The sequence below is a fragment of the Sturnira hondurensis genome, unplaced genomic scaffold (assembly GCF_014824575.4).
Source record: "Sturnira hondurensis isolate 20B ecotype Veracruz unplaced genomic scaffold, ASM1482457v3 Scaffold0001872, whole genome shotgun sequence".
Classification (NCBI taxonomy): domain Eukaryota; kingdom Metazoa; phylum Chordata; class Mammalia; order Chiroptera; family Phyllostomidae; genus Sturnira; species Sturnira hondurensis.
The window spans coordinates 33,578,334-33,593,797 of record NW_028074503.1 but is presented as its reverse complement, the minus strand read 5'-3'; the positions used below and the strand labels follow the sequence as shown (position 1 = coordinate 33,593,797).

Below are 15,464 nucleotides of genomic sequence, written 5' to 3'. Positions count from 1 at the left end.
CATTATTTCAAGGTTTATTTGCTAATATTCAAATGTGGAAAAAATCTGGACTACACACTAGTTATTATTGGAACTGTTTTCCCATCTTATGATGTGAAAAGCACATCCCATCACTGGGCTCACGAGACAGATGCGGGCTTAGGGGGAGCAGAATCTCCCATAGAAGAGGATGCACTTGGTTTTGTTGTGCCTGATGAAGAAGAGGAATGGGTGGTCGGCATTGAAATCAATGGACAGGGGTTTGGATCGAAAGCGCACCACACTCCCGGTCGCCGCAGCAGCCTCCGTCCCTTGTTCATTTACCTCCACAAAAGACTTGTGGAAAACTTCAGACAGAAACAACTGTCTCCCGGCTGACATCCCTGAGAAGTCAGCCTGGCTCCGGTCAAAGGCGTCACTCATGCCCATGCTGCTCAGGACTGACTTGAGATCGTAACTCTCTTCCAGCTTGAACTTGGGAAGGTGCAGCTTCACATGGTACAGCTCCATCATGTCTTCGCTGGTCCACTCATCCAGCTGCTCGTACGTGGCAGCCTTCTCCAGCTGTGGGTGCGGAACCAAGGAAGAGCCGACAATTCCAAAGTGAGTCGGTAATCCCGAAAAAGGGAAAAGCATTGCTTAAGTGAACTCTACCTAATGACACAGAGGAGCTACGGTTGCTCCCATTTCCCAGAGGAACAAAACACACACGTATGGAAATTCTTTGCATCATAACATCCCTCACATGGTCCGACCTATAGAATCTTTGCTTTTCAGATGGATAGTTTCCAAGATACAAGAGTATTCCATCTTGATTTAAAATGGAAGTACTTCTACAATAATACACAAAATATCAACTATGCACGCCAATCAGAATAAATATAATTTACATGTTGCCTTCATGAAGGCATATACTATAGGACAAGTTGTATGTCAGGGCACAAAACCCATTTATTTGATTAACATGGGAGACAGTTCTTTGAAAACAAAATCTGAGGCAAAATAAGATGTCTATAATCACAAAAATATGAATTTAGTAACCATATACGATGCAGAAAGAAAGATAGATAGAAAGAGAAAAAGACCCCCATGTCTTAAGAGTAATGACATTTTATAGTAGTTTTGAGGGTGCTTTCTCTCCTTCTTATTTTAAAAAAAGTTTTAAACAAATAGATACGTATGTATTTATACAGAGGTGTGTGTGAGGGGAAAACCAGTGTTTGAGTTTTTGAATAACCCATTTTAAAGCATATGCTTTGCTGCTTGGAGAGTTTTCTAGACCAAAGCACTGCCATCGATGACACACCTGTAAATGATGGACATTAGCAACGTGACACTATCTTCCGCTCAGGAACCTGCACACTTAGGAAGGAAGGTCTATCCTGCCAGGTGGGACTCTGCTGATTTAGTGTCCACACTCGGTCCTATGTCCATCATCCTCTCCAGTTTCACCAATTTTATGATACCATTGGAAACCTTTTCCACACACTAGAAAGGCCACAGAAACGTGTAAGTATAAAAAGTCCGGCACACGGGAGACATCAGGCACCATGCAGAGAAAGACAGGCCACCTGCTATAGCGAGCCCAAAGTTCCATCAGACATGCAAATTGTCAGGAATACCATCTGACCAAAGTTATGTCAGGCTTCACAGAAATTTGGCAGATTGGTAACTTACACAATGCTTATATAGCCTATTTCTCCTGAAAACTGTTCATTTGATTTTTAAAAAAAGTATTTGAAAATTTTGGAAGGAAACACAATGTTTTAAAAGGTATATCTAATGCTACATAATGCAAGTGATTAAAAAATTAGTCTCCCATTAGGTAGGTCCTCCCAGAGGGAGAGGAAAGACCCACACCCCCTGAAAGACTGTTACGATTAACTCACTCAGCTTTGTGACTGACAAAGGGTATCTGTATCCATTGTTCGTATGGCTGTTTGTGGTGCCACCCCATGCGACAGGTGTCTAGCAGGGACCCAACCTTTCTAAGGAACGGTAAGTAATATCCCCCTCACAGACTTCTGCAAAGCTGAAATGACATTGTGAAGGTAGAGTGCCTAGGGCAAAGAGGATGCTGGTTGCTTGCCTCTATAGGAACTAGAGAATGGGGCAGCCCTGTGACACAGAGGTAAACACCGGGACCACCCTCATGGCAGACAGACGACGACCTTACCTGCTCCAGCCCACCGACGTCCTCCGGCAGCAGGATGAACAGGCTGAGGTCACGGCTCTCGTAGTAGAGTTGGAGGCCAGTGGCTCGTGGCTCTTCTATGTGAAAAACGGGAAGCTTTTCTTTCATCGACATCATTTGCACCGGTTTGCTTGTGGTCTACAGAAAATAAGTAGCAAAGCACTGAGAAAGTGTCCCCAGGAATCTGGCACCCGGGCAGAACTGGTGATCCTCCGCTAAATGCTGAAGAAAGTTATCCAGACCTCACTGTCTGGAAATACATGTTCTACTGGATAACACCGTGAACAGGTGAAGTGGAAGCTTCATTCTCTAACATTACCATGGCAACATGTATATGTCACAGCAAGCTGATTCTATCAAATACTTCAAAAATTACATAACCTTATGCAAACTATGTAAGTGAAAATGATTCAGGAACTGAGTAAGGTGTGTACTTCAAATGCAAACATTTTGAGAAAGATTTTCAGTATCATAAAAATGGAACTTCACTAAGAGAATGGAGAGACAAGCAGTAAACTAGGAGAACATACTTGTAAAACACGTGTGATAAAGGACATGTATGTAAAATTTATAAAAAAACTCAGTGGTAATGAAACAGGCCACCTCGTTTTTAAAATAAGCAAATGATCTGAACGTAAACCTCTTCTGGGAGAGAGCGAGAGAACGGAGATGATGTTCTGAGACTCTGCAGGCGCCATATTCCAACACATGTGAGTTCCTCTGATTTACGTAAGCCAATGCTGACACAGTGCACACTGTACTGGTGCTAGTTTGCAATGCTTTTCTATCACTTGCAACTGAAAAATTTCTGGTGACGATACCAAGGTGACTATCCAGGTCATTTCTAGTCGGCCCGTCAGGTTATACACTGCATCCCTTCCCCATTGTCATCCCACTGACGGACAACCGCCTATTTCATGTGCCTGCAGGATCGATCGCAGATATCAGTCCTCAGCAGCACTGTTTGTGTGAGAGGACCCACCCCAGAACCAAACAACCTTAACAAACTTCGGCCTATCTCTTCCTTTCCTAGGAATTTGGAGTGACATCTGTCAGACTGTCTCTAGAATGGAGGAGGCGTTGTGAGTAGCCAGGTTCTGCCATTGTAGATCAGGACAGAGAGGAAGTTAGACTTCAGCCTGAGAAGAATGATGGGAGAAACCGTTGAAAAGATAGAGAATGAATCCTGACAACATCTGAATCCTCGTTTCCACACAAGTCCCATAACCCAGCCACCTACCAGCCCATGGCTGCTATGAGACATAGGTCATCTTATGTCCATCTCTGTTTTGGGGGAGTAGGTTTCTAAAGAATACAGTGGTTGTGTTCTAACACAGAGAGCAAACTCCACGAAAGAGGTGAGATTTTAACATTTTTATTTGTTTTAGTGGGGAGTCAAAGAGAGTATAGGCTTAGTGGAACTAAGAATAGAACTTAATAGAGAAGACTTTTGGGTTACGATTATGATAGACTTCTAAATTGGTCACGTACCACACGGTATGTCTCACCTGGGAAATAGATGCTATACCTACCCTACCTCCTCTAGCCTAGCTGTAGCAAGTTCTGAGTGATGAAGTATGTGAATAGTCTATTTTCAGAGAAAAACGATGAAAAGGGGATTTCAAGGTGGGATGGAACTGGGGGCTTTCATTTCAGCTATCCATGCCCTAGTAAGAGCCATTCTCTATAAGAGCATATATAGAGAAAGAGGGGTGAATTTACAATAGAACTCCTTCTACAATGCCATGTGAAAATTCATACTGGTTATTCCAAGGTTCCTACCTTGTTTATTCTGAAAGGCTTCTCCGTGGTGTCTTGGGCTGAGAATTGATGTTCCCAGATTCCTTTAAAGTAAAGGGCGTTCACCAGAACCATTCTGGTTGTAGAATTCACTGCGTCATCAGGTAGGAGATTCTGGATTTTTCCTACAAGAGCAAAAGACAGGTTTCAAGTGGAATATTACAATGTTATATTGCAGCAAGATACCACACTTATAAAAGCAATGATTGTGAAATATTGTTGAATGATATATCCACAAGTAATCCAAACCAGCCAGTTAGCATTGACAGAATACTAGTCATTGATCTCATTCAGTTTTTATCAGTTGTTCCAATGACTTTTTTTTTTCTGGACCAGAAATCAACCCAAGGTCTCAAGTTGCATTTAGTTGTTCTTTCCTCGTACTCCTCTTTAATCTGGGACAGTTCCTCAGTCAACTTTTATCTTCTGTGACCTTAATGCTTTTGAAAAAGTTTTGTAAGAATGTCCATCAGTTCAGATTGGTCCGATGTTTCCTTGGGGTAATATTTAGGTTATGCATTTTTTGTGAGAATAGGTTGTAGGTCTTCCAAGAAAAATAAGTCAAACCCTAACCCCTGAAGAGTTGTGAATCAGCTCTTGTGACCCTCCAGCTTACCCCTCAACTACCACATTCTTCACACTGGCGGCTCACAGAACACTGTGCAGCTTTATTTATTTATTTTTTAAGATTTTATTTTTTTAGGTCCAGAGGAGGGAGGGAAGGAGGGAGAAAGAGAGGGAGAGAAACATCAGCATGAGAGAGAAACACTGATCGGTTGCCTCTGGAACACCTCCAACCAGAGATCCGGCCTGCAACCCAGGCATATGCTCTGACCAAGAATTGAATCTTCAACCTTTCCATTTGCAGGACGATGCCCAACCCACTGAGCCATGCTGGTCATGGACGTGCAGCTTTGTTTAAAAGTCCTAAGGGAAGCATTTCTAGAGATTTCAGTAGATCTAAGGTGCGGCTTGACCATGTCTACTCAAAACAAAAGAAAACAAAACAAATACCCATCCCCCATAAAACAGACTTCTTGGCTTTAGAAATTGAATTTAAATGTGATTTTCAATGCCTATGTGAAAACTTTCTGAAACATCTCTTGTATTTTCTTTAAATCTATTTAAAGGCAGTATATCAGGTAGCTGATTTCAATTCTAGTCAGGGCAAATGCCTGGGTTGTGGGCTAGGTCCCCAGTAGGGGCATGAGAGAGGCAACTGAGCAATGTATCTCTCACACATCGATGTTTCTCTCCCTCTCTCCCTTCCTCCCTCCTTTTTCTAAAGATAAAAAAATGAAATATTTTTTAACAATAAAGACAGTATATTCAATTTTATTTAAAAATTCTCTGATGATTTTAACATGAAGAGTCCCACTGTGTCATTTACAAAAGATTTTCCTTTGCCCAGAAGTTTTATTTTTTTAAACCTCTGTGTTGTTCTAAATTAATTATTCCATCATTTGGTTGAGTTGTAGGAGGTGCGAACAGAGAACACATTGAGAATTGAGGGTGACACAGCTTGATCCCGAGTTGATTGAGATCCAGTTGTTTGAAGCCTTATTGCACTGTTCTCTGGGTTCATATGTTTTCATGGACCCTCACCTGTTGGATCCACGTCCATGTAGTTAATTTCTTTGACAAAGTATATATAAAATGTACTTACATACAACTTCAAAGTAACAGAGCAAAGGGACTCTTCTCAGAAATCCTAGGACCCTTTTGAGAGTTGCAGTGCCACCTGCTGGACATCCTCTTCACAGATATTCAGGTTAAGTCCCGGGGGCACATATCCACGTGGCCTGAGAGTGCCCCGTGCACCCAGCATGTCATAGACTTTGAGAATAAAATACGCAGACAGTTGCGTCCCCCATCCCTCACTTTTTAGGGACTTAAAAACTATGACAAAACCAAGTCAGAGAAAAACCATAGCAGTGTGTGACTGGCATTATCTCTCAGAATTCAACTCTGAATGCCCTGTAAGCCCCCAGCAATCCATGGGATGATTTGCAAAGAGCCTGTTTGAAGGAGTAAGGAGAGAAACTTCTTTCGAATACTTCAGACAGAACCTAGTCGCGCCAAAGAGTTTCCAGCAACTTCTCCACTAGAAAACGTGGAACGCTCCTCGACAAAGTCAAAGTGACGGAACAGCTGATCAGTTCTTCACTTAAACGGAGGTTGCATGGCCCCAAACAGCAGGTGTGTGTGCCCAACATGTGAAAGAACACACAGGAAGATTCATTGAGATGCTTTCTCCCTCGTTGGAAGGTTCACCTCTGAGAAGAGAGTCGGCAGGACCAGCGGAGGAATGAAGTTGGGGGATGCACAAGACTGGGCCTTAATAAAGTGCCCTGACCATGCCCAGGGTGAGTGGGGGGGGGGGGCACTCTTACTTGATGGGTGCTGATAACAGAGGCTTTTTCAAAATGCACCCATCATGTCTTTTGACCACACAGTGACCGTAACCTGGAGTTGACTCATTCCTCGTAACTTAGAGTGTTTGTTCGCTTCTTCTAAAACAGATCTGCTGTGCTGTCAATAGGGTAGTGCCCAGACACACCTGGCTCCTTCCATTTAATTCATTAAAATGAACTAGAGGTAAAAGTTCAGTGCCTCAGTCGAGATAGCCATATTTCAAGTCTCCTCTGGTCAAATGCGGATAGAACACAGATCAAATTGGGCAGTGCAGATTTACGGCACAGTTGTCAGGAATTCCAGCAGGAATTCCTGCACAGCTCTGTCATCTAGACCACAGGTGGCAAACACAAGGCCTGTGGGTCAAATCCGGCCCTCCACCTTGTTTTATCCCTCCCAGCACCTTGTTTCTACCCAGCGGCAGCACCAAGCTCTTGCTTAACTGTTACAGAGTAGTTACATTTATACAGTCCTAACATTACATTCGGCCTTTTAAAGGCAACTGTGAGGCTGATGTGCCCCTGGTGAAAGTGAGTTTGACACCCCGATCTAGACAGTTGTCAAGCGCCGGCATGTGTCCATCTACCCAGGGAAGCAAGGACCAAGCTACGTGATCTGCTCTCAGCTCTGAAAGCCTTTGCTGGGTGTGAAGACAGCAGATGAGATGCTTGCTCCCAGCCTCCCCCTCGGTAGGGTTTTTCAGCCAAGATAGGAGGCACTGGACTAAAAATTCGAGCCCAGAGATCTAGTTCAGCTTCTTACTATTCTTACTCCCACCCCCGCCGTGTGGAATTTGAGTTGTGTTTCACAATGTGCCTTTTCTTCTGTAATCCCAGGTGGTCCTCATGTCAACAGGAATAGTGTAACGCTAGTTTATTCTAATTCTTAAAAATAGGACTTACTTTCAGATGAATCCAAATCTGGAATAAGTATTTGGTCACTCCTGCCTCACCTCGACTTTTGAGTCGTTAATTCAATGAAAAAGGAACTGAGGATTGAGGGCTGCCAACTTCCTCAATTCATTCCAATGAACATTAATGTCCCAAACAACGACAGTGAGGGGCCTGTGATGAGTGAGCGATTCAAAGCTAACACGCAAATATGACAGAGCTCTTGTGCTTGGGGTTCTTGAGTCGGGGGGGGGACACACATGAAATTAAGCATCAGCGCTCATTTCAGTAACAGAGTGGACAGTGTCAGCAATGCAATGGTGCCTAGACAAAGCGCTCCGCTGGACACCCCGGGGAAAGCTTACCCTCAGTCTGGCTTTCCACCCAAGAGTTGATCTCCTTTCTGATTTGGTCAGAAGCTCCCAAAAAGTCAACAGACTGTGGCGTTGCACCAAAGTATGTTTCCATGTCTTCTAAATATTTCTGAAAGATACAGGCAAAATATCCTTTTGTAGAGCATTTCCAAAACTGAGAGATCAAGTCAATTTAGATCATCAAAAAGCTGGGTAAAAAAACAATTGCCCCCCACACACACATACCCAATAGTCCTTTCTCTCTTCCCCACTTGGGCTTTGGTCAAAGACCACACACATACACACACACACACACACACACCCTCTTTAAACTTGACTGGGCACTGACTAACTATGCAGAAGTCCAGGTGTGGAAGACAGGCCTACCGTTCACATCTCTGCCCTCACTGCTTGAAGTCTGAAGATAACTTTATTGTGCCTATTGCTACCCCTCCATCCTATCCAATGTCCTTGCTTTTTGCCCACTGGACATCTGTGTTCTCCTGCTTCTTTCTAAGATGTGCCGAAAAATGTGATAGACGAATGTGAGGGAAGTCAATGAGTGTCCGGGCTCTGGGTGAACCCCTCTGAGGAGCCCTTGAGTCTGGACTCATGGTTGAATTGAGGATGAATCCATGGCTGACACTGTGGGGTTCCCATCATGTGAAAAGGGGCAAAGTTTATATCATTCCATGTTAAGAGTCTTTTCAAAGTCTCTAAAGTCACGATGGGAAATGCCTTGTCTGATTCTAAGGTCGGCTTTGCTCTCAAGTACACCATCTTCAGGCACACTCCTATGGCCAACACGGTCCTCTGCTCCTTCTGATTTACCCCACATCCACACTCCCGTGTTCTGCTCCACTGCCCATGAAACACGTGTTGACATAGAGAATATAGAAACCAAATTTATATATTACCACTTTGTATAAAAATCTGATTCTAGACCTGGTTTGAGACTGATTATCAATTTCTGTTACTAAACATACTGGTTAGTCTAAATGGCTGTTTACCAGAAATACTGACCATGTTAATGTTGTCCCTGGGATCCCTAAAGAAATGTGCAAAGAGTTAATTGGATGGTCTCACGTGGCTCTTTCTTTCCCATCAACTTTAAATAACAAATTTGCACTTACATTATGAAATGGATAAGTTTTCTCTCCGTATATCCCATTGGCAGTTTTAAGTACATAGGCGTCACTGGGACTGTTGACTTCAGAGATGAGTGCCCGGAAATCCGAGTGTATTTCTTCAACCTTCCCCGAGTTGGAGTCCTAAGAAAATGGATCAGTCAAATACAGACTTTGAACAAAAGCTACATATATCAGCACAACTTATAACCAAACCAAATGATTTGGTGTACTGTAAGCAAATGCTGAAATCAACTCTAAGGTAGACAAAAATGTTCTCTCTAAAGTTACCCAAAAACATAAAAGTAATTGAGGGTTTTGGTTTCTCTCCATTTAGTTTGCAAAAGCAGGAACAATTTTGAAAGTTTTGAAAGGGAAGCGAAATTCTCTTTACACAAAAATAAAACACAAGGGTGGAAAAAAAAACCTTCCAAAAAGTGTAGCCATTTTGTTTTATAAAAAATGTTTCTATAATTTTAATATATGTTTCTAAGAATAGTTAAAAGTTGCTTAAATTAACCACTATCATACAGGTGCTAAAAGCAGTTTCTCCTTAATCATCAAATGGATATTAAGATATAAAGCAGGAGCCCTGGCTGGTGTAGCTCAATGGATTGAGTGCGAGCCTGTGAATCAGACGATCACGGTTCGATTCCCAGTCAGGGCACATGCCTGGGTAGCAGGCCAGTTCCCAGGAGGGGACCCACCAGAGGCAACCATACATTGATATTTCTCTCCCTCTCTCCTTCCCTTCCCCTCTAAAGATAAATAAGTAAAATATTTTTTTAAAAAAAAGATATAAAGTAGGAGTGTCCAACCCATGGCCATGGGCCACATGTGGCCCAGCACAAAATCCTACATTTACTTAAAACATCATGAGATTTTTTGGTGATTATGTGTTGCAGTGTATTTAACGTGTGGCCCAAGACAACTCTTCTCCTTCCAGTGTGGCCCAGAGACACCAAAAGTTGGACACATACCATTTTCCTCTTCTNTCACGGTTCGATTCCCAGTCAGGGCACATGCCTGGGTAGCAGGCCAGTTCCCAGGAGGGGACCCACCAGAGGCAACCATACATTGATATTCTCTCCCTCTCTCCTTCCCTTCCCCTCTAAAGATAAATAAGTAAAATATTTTTTTAAAAAAAAGATATAAAGCAGGAGTGTCCAACCCATGGCCATGGGCCACATGTGGCCCAGCACAAAATCCTACATTTACTTAAAACATCATGAGATTTTTTGGTGATTATGTGTTGCAGTGTATTTAACGTGTGGCCCAAGACAACTCTTCTCCTTCCAGTGTGGCCCAGAGACACCAAAAGTTGGACACATACCATTTTCCTCTTCTTTTCACTTTCAGGATAAGATTTGATGTCCTGACTTCTGTGAAACTGAAGTACCTGTAATTTCAAAAAAAAAAAGACAACATGTGAGCACACTTGCAGACAATGAATCGTGTGGAACACAGCTCAATAAATACAAGTCAGTCATTCCTATAGCAACAGAACATATAATGGAGGAGCCCAAGGGGCTCTCGTTCGATTTAATGGTGTGCTAGCTGAACCTAGGACAGTAAGTCAAAAGTTGCTTTGAAATAAAATTTTTAAAGTCTAATTTAAGTTACTCCTTATTTTGATACTTTTTATAGGACATTGAGGATAATGTTGGGAAAGAAGTAAAATTCTCTTGTTTTCCATGTTTCATTTTTATCTATGGTTACTTTGAAAAGAAGCTAGCTGTTCAATTCAGACCATCGTTTAGCAATTTAAGCAAAAGCCACCACTATCCCGATCATGTGGGAAATGCAGGGGTTTAAATCGTTTTTTCTAGGCTAGAGCTTCCGGTCCTATTGTCTATCGCCACTTGACATGTGGACACATATCCTCTATTTGCACCCCAGCATGGCCTTTGCAAGTTAACAGGAAGGATGTGGGCATCCCTGTTTCCCCTGAACTGCACAACAGTACAAAACAAGGCAATCATTCCCCCTCGCACATTCTGAACTCACCTGCCAATGAAGAACAGTATATTTGACCAAAGCTTGTGCTGACACGTGGTGACAGAACAGGGACCATTGGCCATGGGAAAGGGGTACATAGGCCCAATCTCGGGTTAAAATGAAACTGTCCATGTTCAAATAAATATTCGATCAAACACGGGCAAGCAACACCCAGCATTATATTTATATGAATAGGTCCCAACTGGAATCATCTAAAATTAAGTCTATTATGTAAGCAGTTAAGCTTTTTTAAGAATTAATTTTTAGGCAGGATTCTGTTGTTGCTGTTTTAAACCATACAGCATCTTGAGCCTGATGAGAATAGGGGTGATATCCTGGGCCTAAACTCACAGAATTGATATTCTGCTCATCTCACTCAGAATGATGCGCTGTTCCCCTTTCCATCTCTGGCACAGAAGATCCCTTCTTGGGTGGAAATTCTGTTATTTGCTCTCCTCATTGTTGTATGATTTAGGGCTGGAGTTACTTTTTTGTGTTTATTTTTATTTAAAACACACACATATATATGCTATGTTTACACAAGCATACAGACACACGTGTTTTGCTATTTTATTATGTACTTTGTCTACAGCTATACATATACACATTACGTTTTTAGGATGCTGTGTTTTGGGGATGCTTTAGGATGCTTACAGCAAATCAGTAACACAGGTCCTTAATGATTTTCCTAGCAAATTGACTTCCTTTCCCAGACTCCTTTTTATGACCTAGAAAACTTTTTTTGAGTGTTTTTTGAGCGTATCTTTTGTTTCAGAGGATATGGTTGCAACATGTGAGCTATTTGGAGTTTGGGAGAAAATGAAGATAAAAGATAAAGAAGGCGTTTTGCTTTCAGTCAATAGAGGTGACTGAGCTTTGCCACTCACCTGGGCTATTTGGGCCGCAGTGGTACCTCTGGTGCCCAAATACACCATGGCCAAGCAGGTCGAGATGCCCCAGGGAGAAAAGAAAATATTTTTACCCTCAGCAGATTCAGCTAGCTTTTTGCTAAATTCCATGGCAAATTGGTTGATTGATTTTGTTAGAGAATCCATTGGGAAAATCTAAGAAAAATAAAGGGGAAGGGGGAAAAGAGAGAGAGAGAAGATGTTAATAGTCCTTTCCATTCATGTTACTTTTGTAAAAGAGTTTGTTAGCTTATGCATTATTTTTTAATTATCCTTCAATGAAATGACAAAAATATCTCTTATCCCATTTAGATTCATAAGAATTGAATGGAGTTAGAAAACTCAAGTCAAGAGAGTTAAAGAGAATTGCTCGAAGCCTGAGTGCTAATGCACACTAGAGAACAGTTGGGTTCTGGTCCATCAGCAGGTCATGATGAGACGTCACAATGTCACAGTCAAAATGGCGGTGGGACCAGGTCCCTTCACTCTTGCAGCCAGTGCTTCTGCTCAATACACCACACAGCCGCTGACTTGACAGGATAAGTATAAGTGTGCATCTTTTCAACTTCATATTTCTTCTCACTCACTTTTCATCCATATTTTCATTTTTTAACATCATTTATTGCCTTACACCTTTACATATAACATTCTCGGGTTCTGCAATGCTTTTATCAAGCTTTATTCTATTGAAATCCAACTCTGACCAAGTTTCTCTTCTTCTCTGGAAGCTTTTCCTGACCTGTTGGGTGCACAGTAACTTGTCTGCCACCGAAGTCCCCTAACACAGTGTTTGCCAGGAACCTGTGGTGATCACACTGCTAGTTCTGTTCTCCCCTGGCTGCATCCTCCCAACTCCGGGGTAAGTTCCTCCAGAGCAAAATCCCTTCACACTACTTCAAAGAGCCTAGCCCAGCACTGCGCAAAAAAGGAAAGCCCTGTAAATACTTGGTTATCACGTTCATTGTTTAGGCCCTAGCCACCGTTTCTTAACCCACTTAAACTCAAAACCATGCCCAATTTAGTGGGAACTGCTTTCAGAGAAATAAAGAACCGAGACTCTCGTGTTTTTATTTTCGCTCACTTGAGACCCTCTGAAACTGGTCTTCTCACACAAGAGAACTCAACTTTGCACTCTTTCTCTCTCTCTCTCTCTGATATCATATTCAACTTCTAAATGGCAACTTTAGTTACCTTGACATTTTCATTTAAGTCTTTTAAGACCAGGTCTCTACTTTAAACAAACAAAAAAAAAGAGTTCTACTTATTGCCATTTTACAGCCAAATCATCTTCAACTTGGTTAAATGACTAAAAGTAAATCAAACAGGAGGCATAGAACCTCCTATTAGTGCCAGAGTTGTCTAGAACCAGGCCTTCCACTGGCCTGACCTGGCCATCTGAGAAGACTAGAATGCGAACTTAAGAAAAGCCAGGAGGACTTCTCTCTAGTCCAAGGGTTGAATCAAGGGAGAGGCACATGCAGACAAAGCCTTGGTTTCCTCACGTTGTGGACTAAGTGATATGGCTGAAGCCGCTTCTAGCCACAGGCTCACACTTAACAAAACAGCTTCCCAGCCTCTGACTCATGCCCTCGTTACAGCCTCTGGCTGTTCCGAAGCTGGTGCTAATCCTAGGCTGACACTGTTAGATTAAAGAGGAAAAAACAAGTCTTGTGTCGTAGTACTTCTGTATCCTTGTAAAATGAACTTGACTGTGAATATTTTTTCCTTATCAGATTCAATGCCATCTTGGAAGTAACTTCCTTATTTCTTTTGGGGTGATATTCATTCAAATAATACTTTGTTTGCTACCTATTTATTTAACTTTATCTTTTTAGAACTCTTTTTATCTTTTACAAATTAAAAGATAAAAAGGAAAATTTTATGGAAATTTTCTTGGAAAATTCTTGGTTCTTTGGCCAAACCATACTCACCGTGAAGGGAGAAGAGGAGAAAGTACTATCTCCGAATCTGGGATTTTTATCTTTTTATTTTCAATTATTTTGGAATTTAGTTACTTCTAACAAATTCCTGAAAACAGTAACTCTCTCTAATGAAAGAACTAATTTCTTATGGAAAGTTAAGTTAAAACTTCTTTCATACAGTTTTCCTTCTGGAAAGTTATGAAGCAGCTTTCCTTCTGGAAAGTTATGAAACTTTCCTTCAGAAAGTTTTCCTTCTGGAGGAACCGGGTTATGGAAGAGGGTGGACAGAGGGAGGGAGCAAGAGGAAGGAGGAGGAGGAGGAGGGTGTAGGAAGGAGTCCCGGGCCCTTTTCCAGAAGAGGATACCCAGAGCTCCTCGAATTCCCGATGACCCCGATGCTGTCACTGGCCTCACGGAGCGGCACACATCACAACGTGACACCTCCCCACCCCCAGCATGTCTATATTCACCTCACGCCACTTTCTGAGGGAAGTAATAGTTTGGGGTGTTGTATGACAAGCACCTAGTGTAAGGTTGGGGGCTGTAGGGGCTTAGATTGTTCCATGAAAGAGAAGCAAGTTAACGGCTCATGGAATGGTGGCCAGAACAGGATGCTGGGAGGGGACAGGGTATAGAGTCGAGCTATTAGATCCACACATTAATGACTGGAAACAAATTCGAGCAAAAGGTTTGGGCTCGGTTATTCTGAGAACATTCTATTTCTCTTTGCCTATGTTGACAGATTCAGAAAAGGGACTAGAAAAAAACTCCATTCATACTTTTGCAATCCTAGTAAAACTACGTATTTCTCTAACTTCTTTGGAAATGAATGTCCCCCTCCCTTATTAACCATCTTTCCAGTAGAAACTCTGAACCAGCTAAAGGTTAAATCTCTCTGCCTTGCACAGAATTCTTGGGGGATGGAGCTCTATCTACTGTTTCTGTTTCCGGGAGTTCTGATCATTTGTTATTTAGCTAAGCACTTCAACAAAGAAAGAAAACATAAGTAAACATTTTTAAACAAAAAAAAAGTACTTACAATACCTTGTTTTCTTCTCCTGGCGCAGAATTGGAAAATCGTCCCTAAAGTAAGAAATGGTGGCGGAGTTAAGTAACTTGTAACTGTAGAAACCTAAAAAAAAAAAAAAAAAAAAAAGTAGCACCTCCCTCTTCCAAGCCCCGCCCTTTTGATTCACTGTCACGGGCCGGACACTCTGCCTTTCTGGTTTATCTTGGTCAGAAGCTCAAATCCAAAGACAGACAGTTAACGAAGGTTTTGCCTGAATTCTTTAATTACCCACATTTTCCATGTCTGTCCACATGTGGAGACCTGAATTCTGACAACTTGTAACTCAGAGTTTCCTTGCTTAATCGCTTCTCCAGGCTGCCAGCTGGCAGCTATTAGAATGCTTTCCCTTAAAAAGAAAAAAATAGAAAGCTTCCAACGAGTGGAGTAACAATGGTCAATGAGAGGAAATACTATCGGTATGTTTCCCTTCGTGCAGCTCTTATTTTTCTCTGTGTGTTACGGGAAGAACTCAGGTGGAACACCGGAGGAAGTGAAGTGGTTCCTTTATTTATGCGCGCAGACCCAGAGGAGGCAGTCTCCAAATTCTGGGCCCCGGTCGGTGGGAGGCAACTGCTTATATAGGGTGGGGGGAGGTCTGTCACTTAGACTGTCACTTCTGGTGCAAAAGCAAGAAGCAGCTTACAGAAGCAAAGGGAAAAAAAGTCATAAACAACTCATTCCTGAGTGCTGTGCTATGTTTTAAAATAACTGCCAATTTCCTCTAACATGTTAAAGGTACACATACATTCTCATGTACTGGCTCAGAGTTTAATAACTGAAGGTTGGTATGCAGCCCAGAGCAGAACGTT

The 15,464-nt window shown here is 42.1% G+C and overlaps 1 protein-coding gene across 2 annotated transcripts; it reads right to left on the bottom strand.

Moving 5' to 3' along the window:
* On the bottom strand, positions 1–14,985 carry SERPINB10 (serpin family B member 10). 2 transcript variants are annotated; one of them, XM_037035547.1, is made up of 9 exons: positions 14,888–14,985; positions 14,626–14,718; positions 11,644–11,820; positions 10,092–10,157; positions 8,765–8,902; positions 7,644–7,761; positions 3,956–4,098; positions 2,156–2,311; positions 1–543 (listed from the first exon to the last, which is right to left on the bottom strand). In XM_037035547.1, exons 1-9 carry the CDS (start codon positions 14,906–14,908, stop codon positions 139–141), a joined length of 1,317 nt encoding a protein of 438 aa, XP_036891442.1. In that variant the 5' UTR covers positions 14,909–14,985; the 3' UTR covers positions 1–138. The 2 variants fall into 2 exon arrangements, with proteins under 2 accessions (XP_036891442.1, XP_036891451.1); XM_037035556.1 differs by having other exon boundaries at positions 14,631–14,896.
* Between the last annotated feature and the right edge of the window lie 479 nt (positions 14,986–15,464).

What these genes read in the sequence shown, in the direction of transcription:
- SERPINB10 (XM_037035547.1), bottom strand. Translation starts at nt 14,908, where the DNA reads ATGTGGACAGACATGGAAAAT. An exon ending in AAACTTATCCATTTCATAAT is followed by an intron (nt 7,762 to 8,764) that starts GTAAGTGCAAAT and finishes TGTATCTTTCAG; the next exon opens with AAATATTTAGAAGACATGGA. An exon ending in AGCCTTTCAGAATAAACAAG is followed by an intron (nt 2,312 to 3,955) that starts GTAGGAACCTTG and finishes TATTTTCTGTAG; the next exon opens with ACCACAAGCAAACCGGTGCA.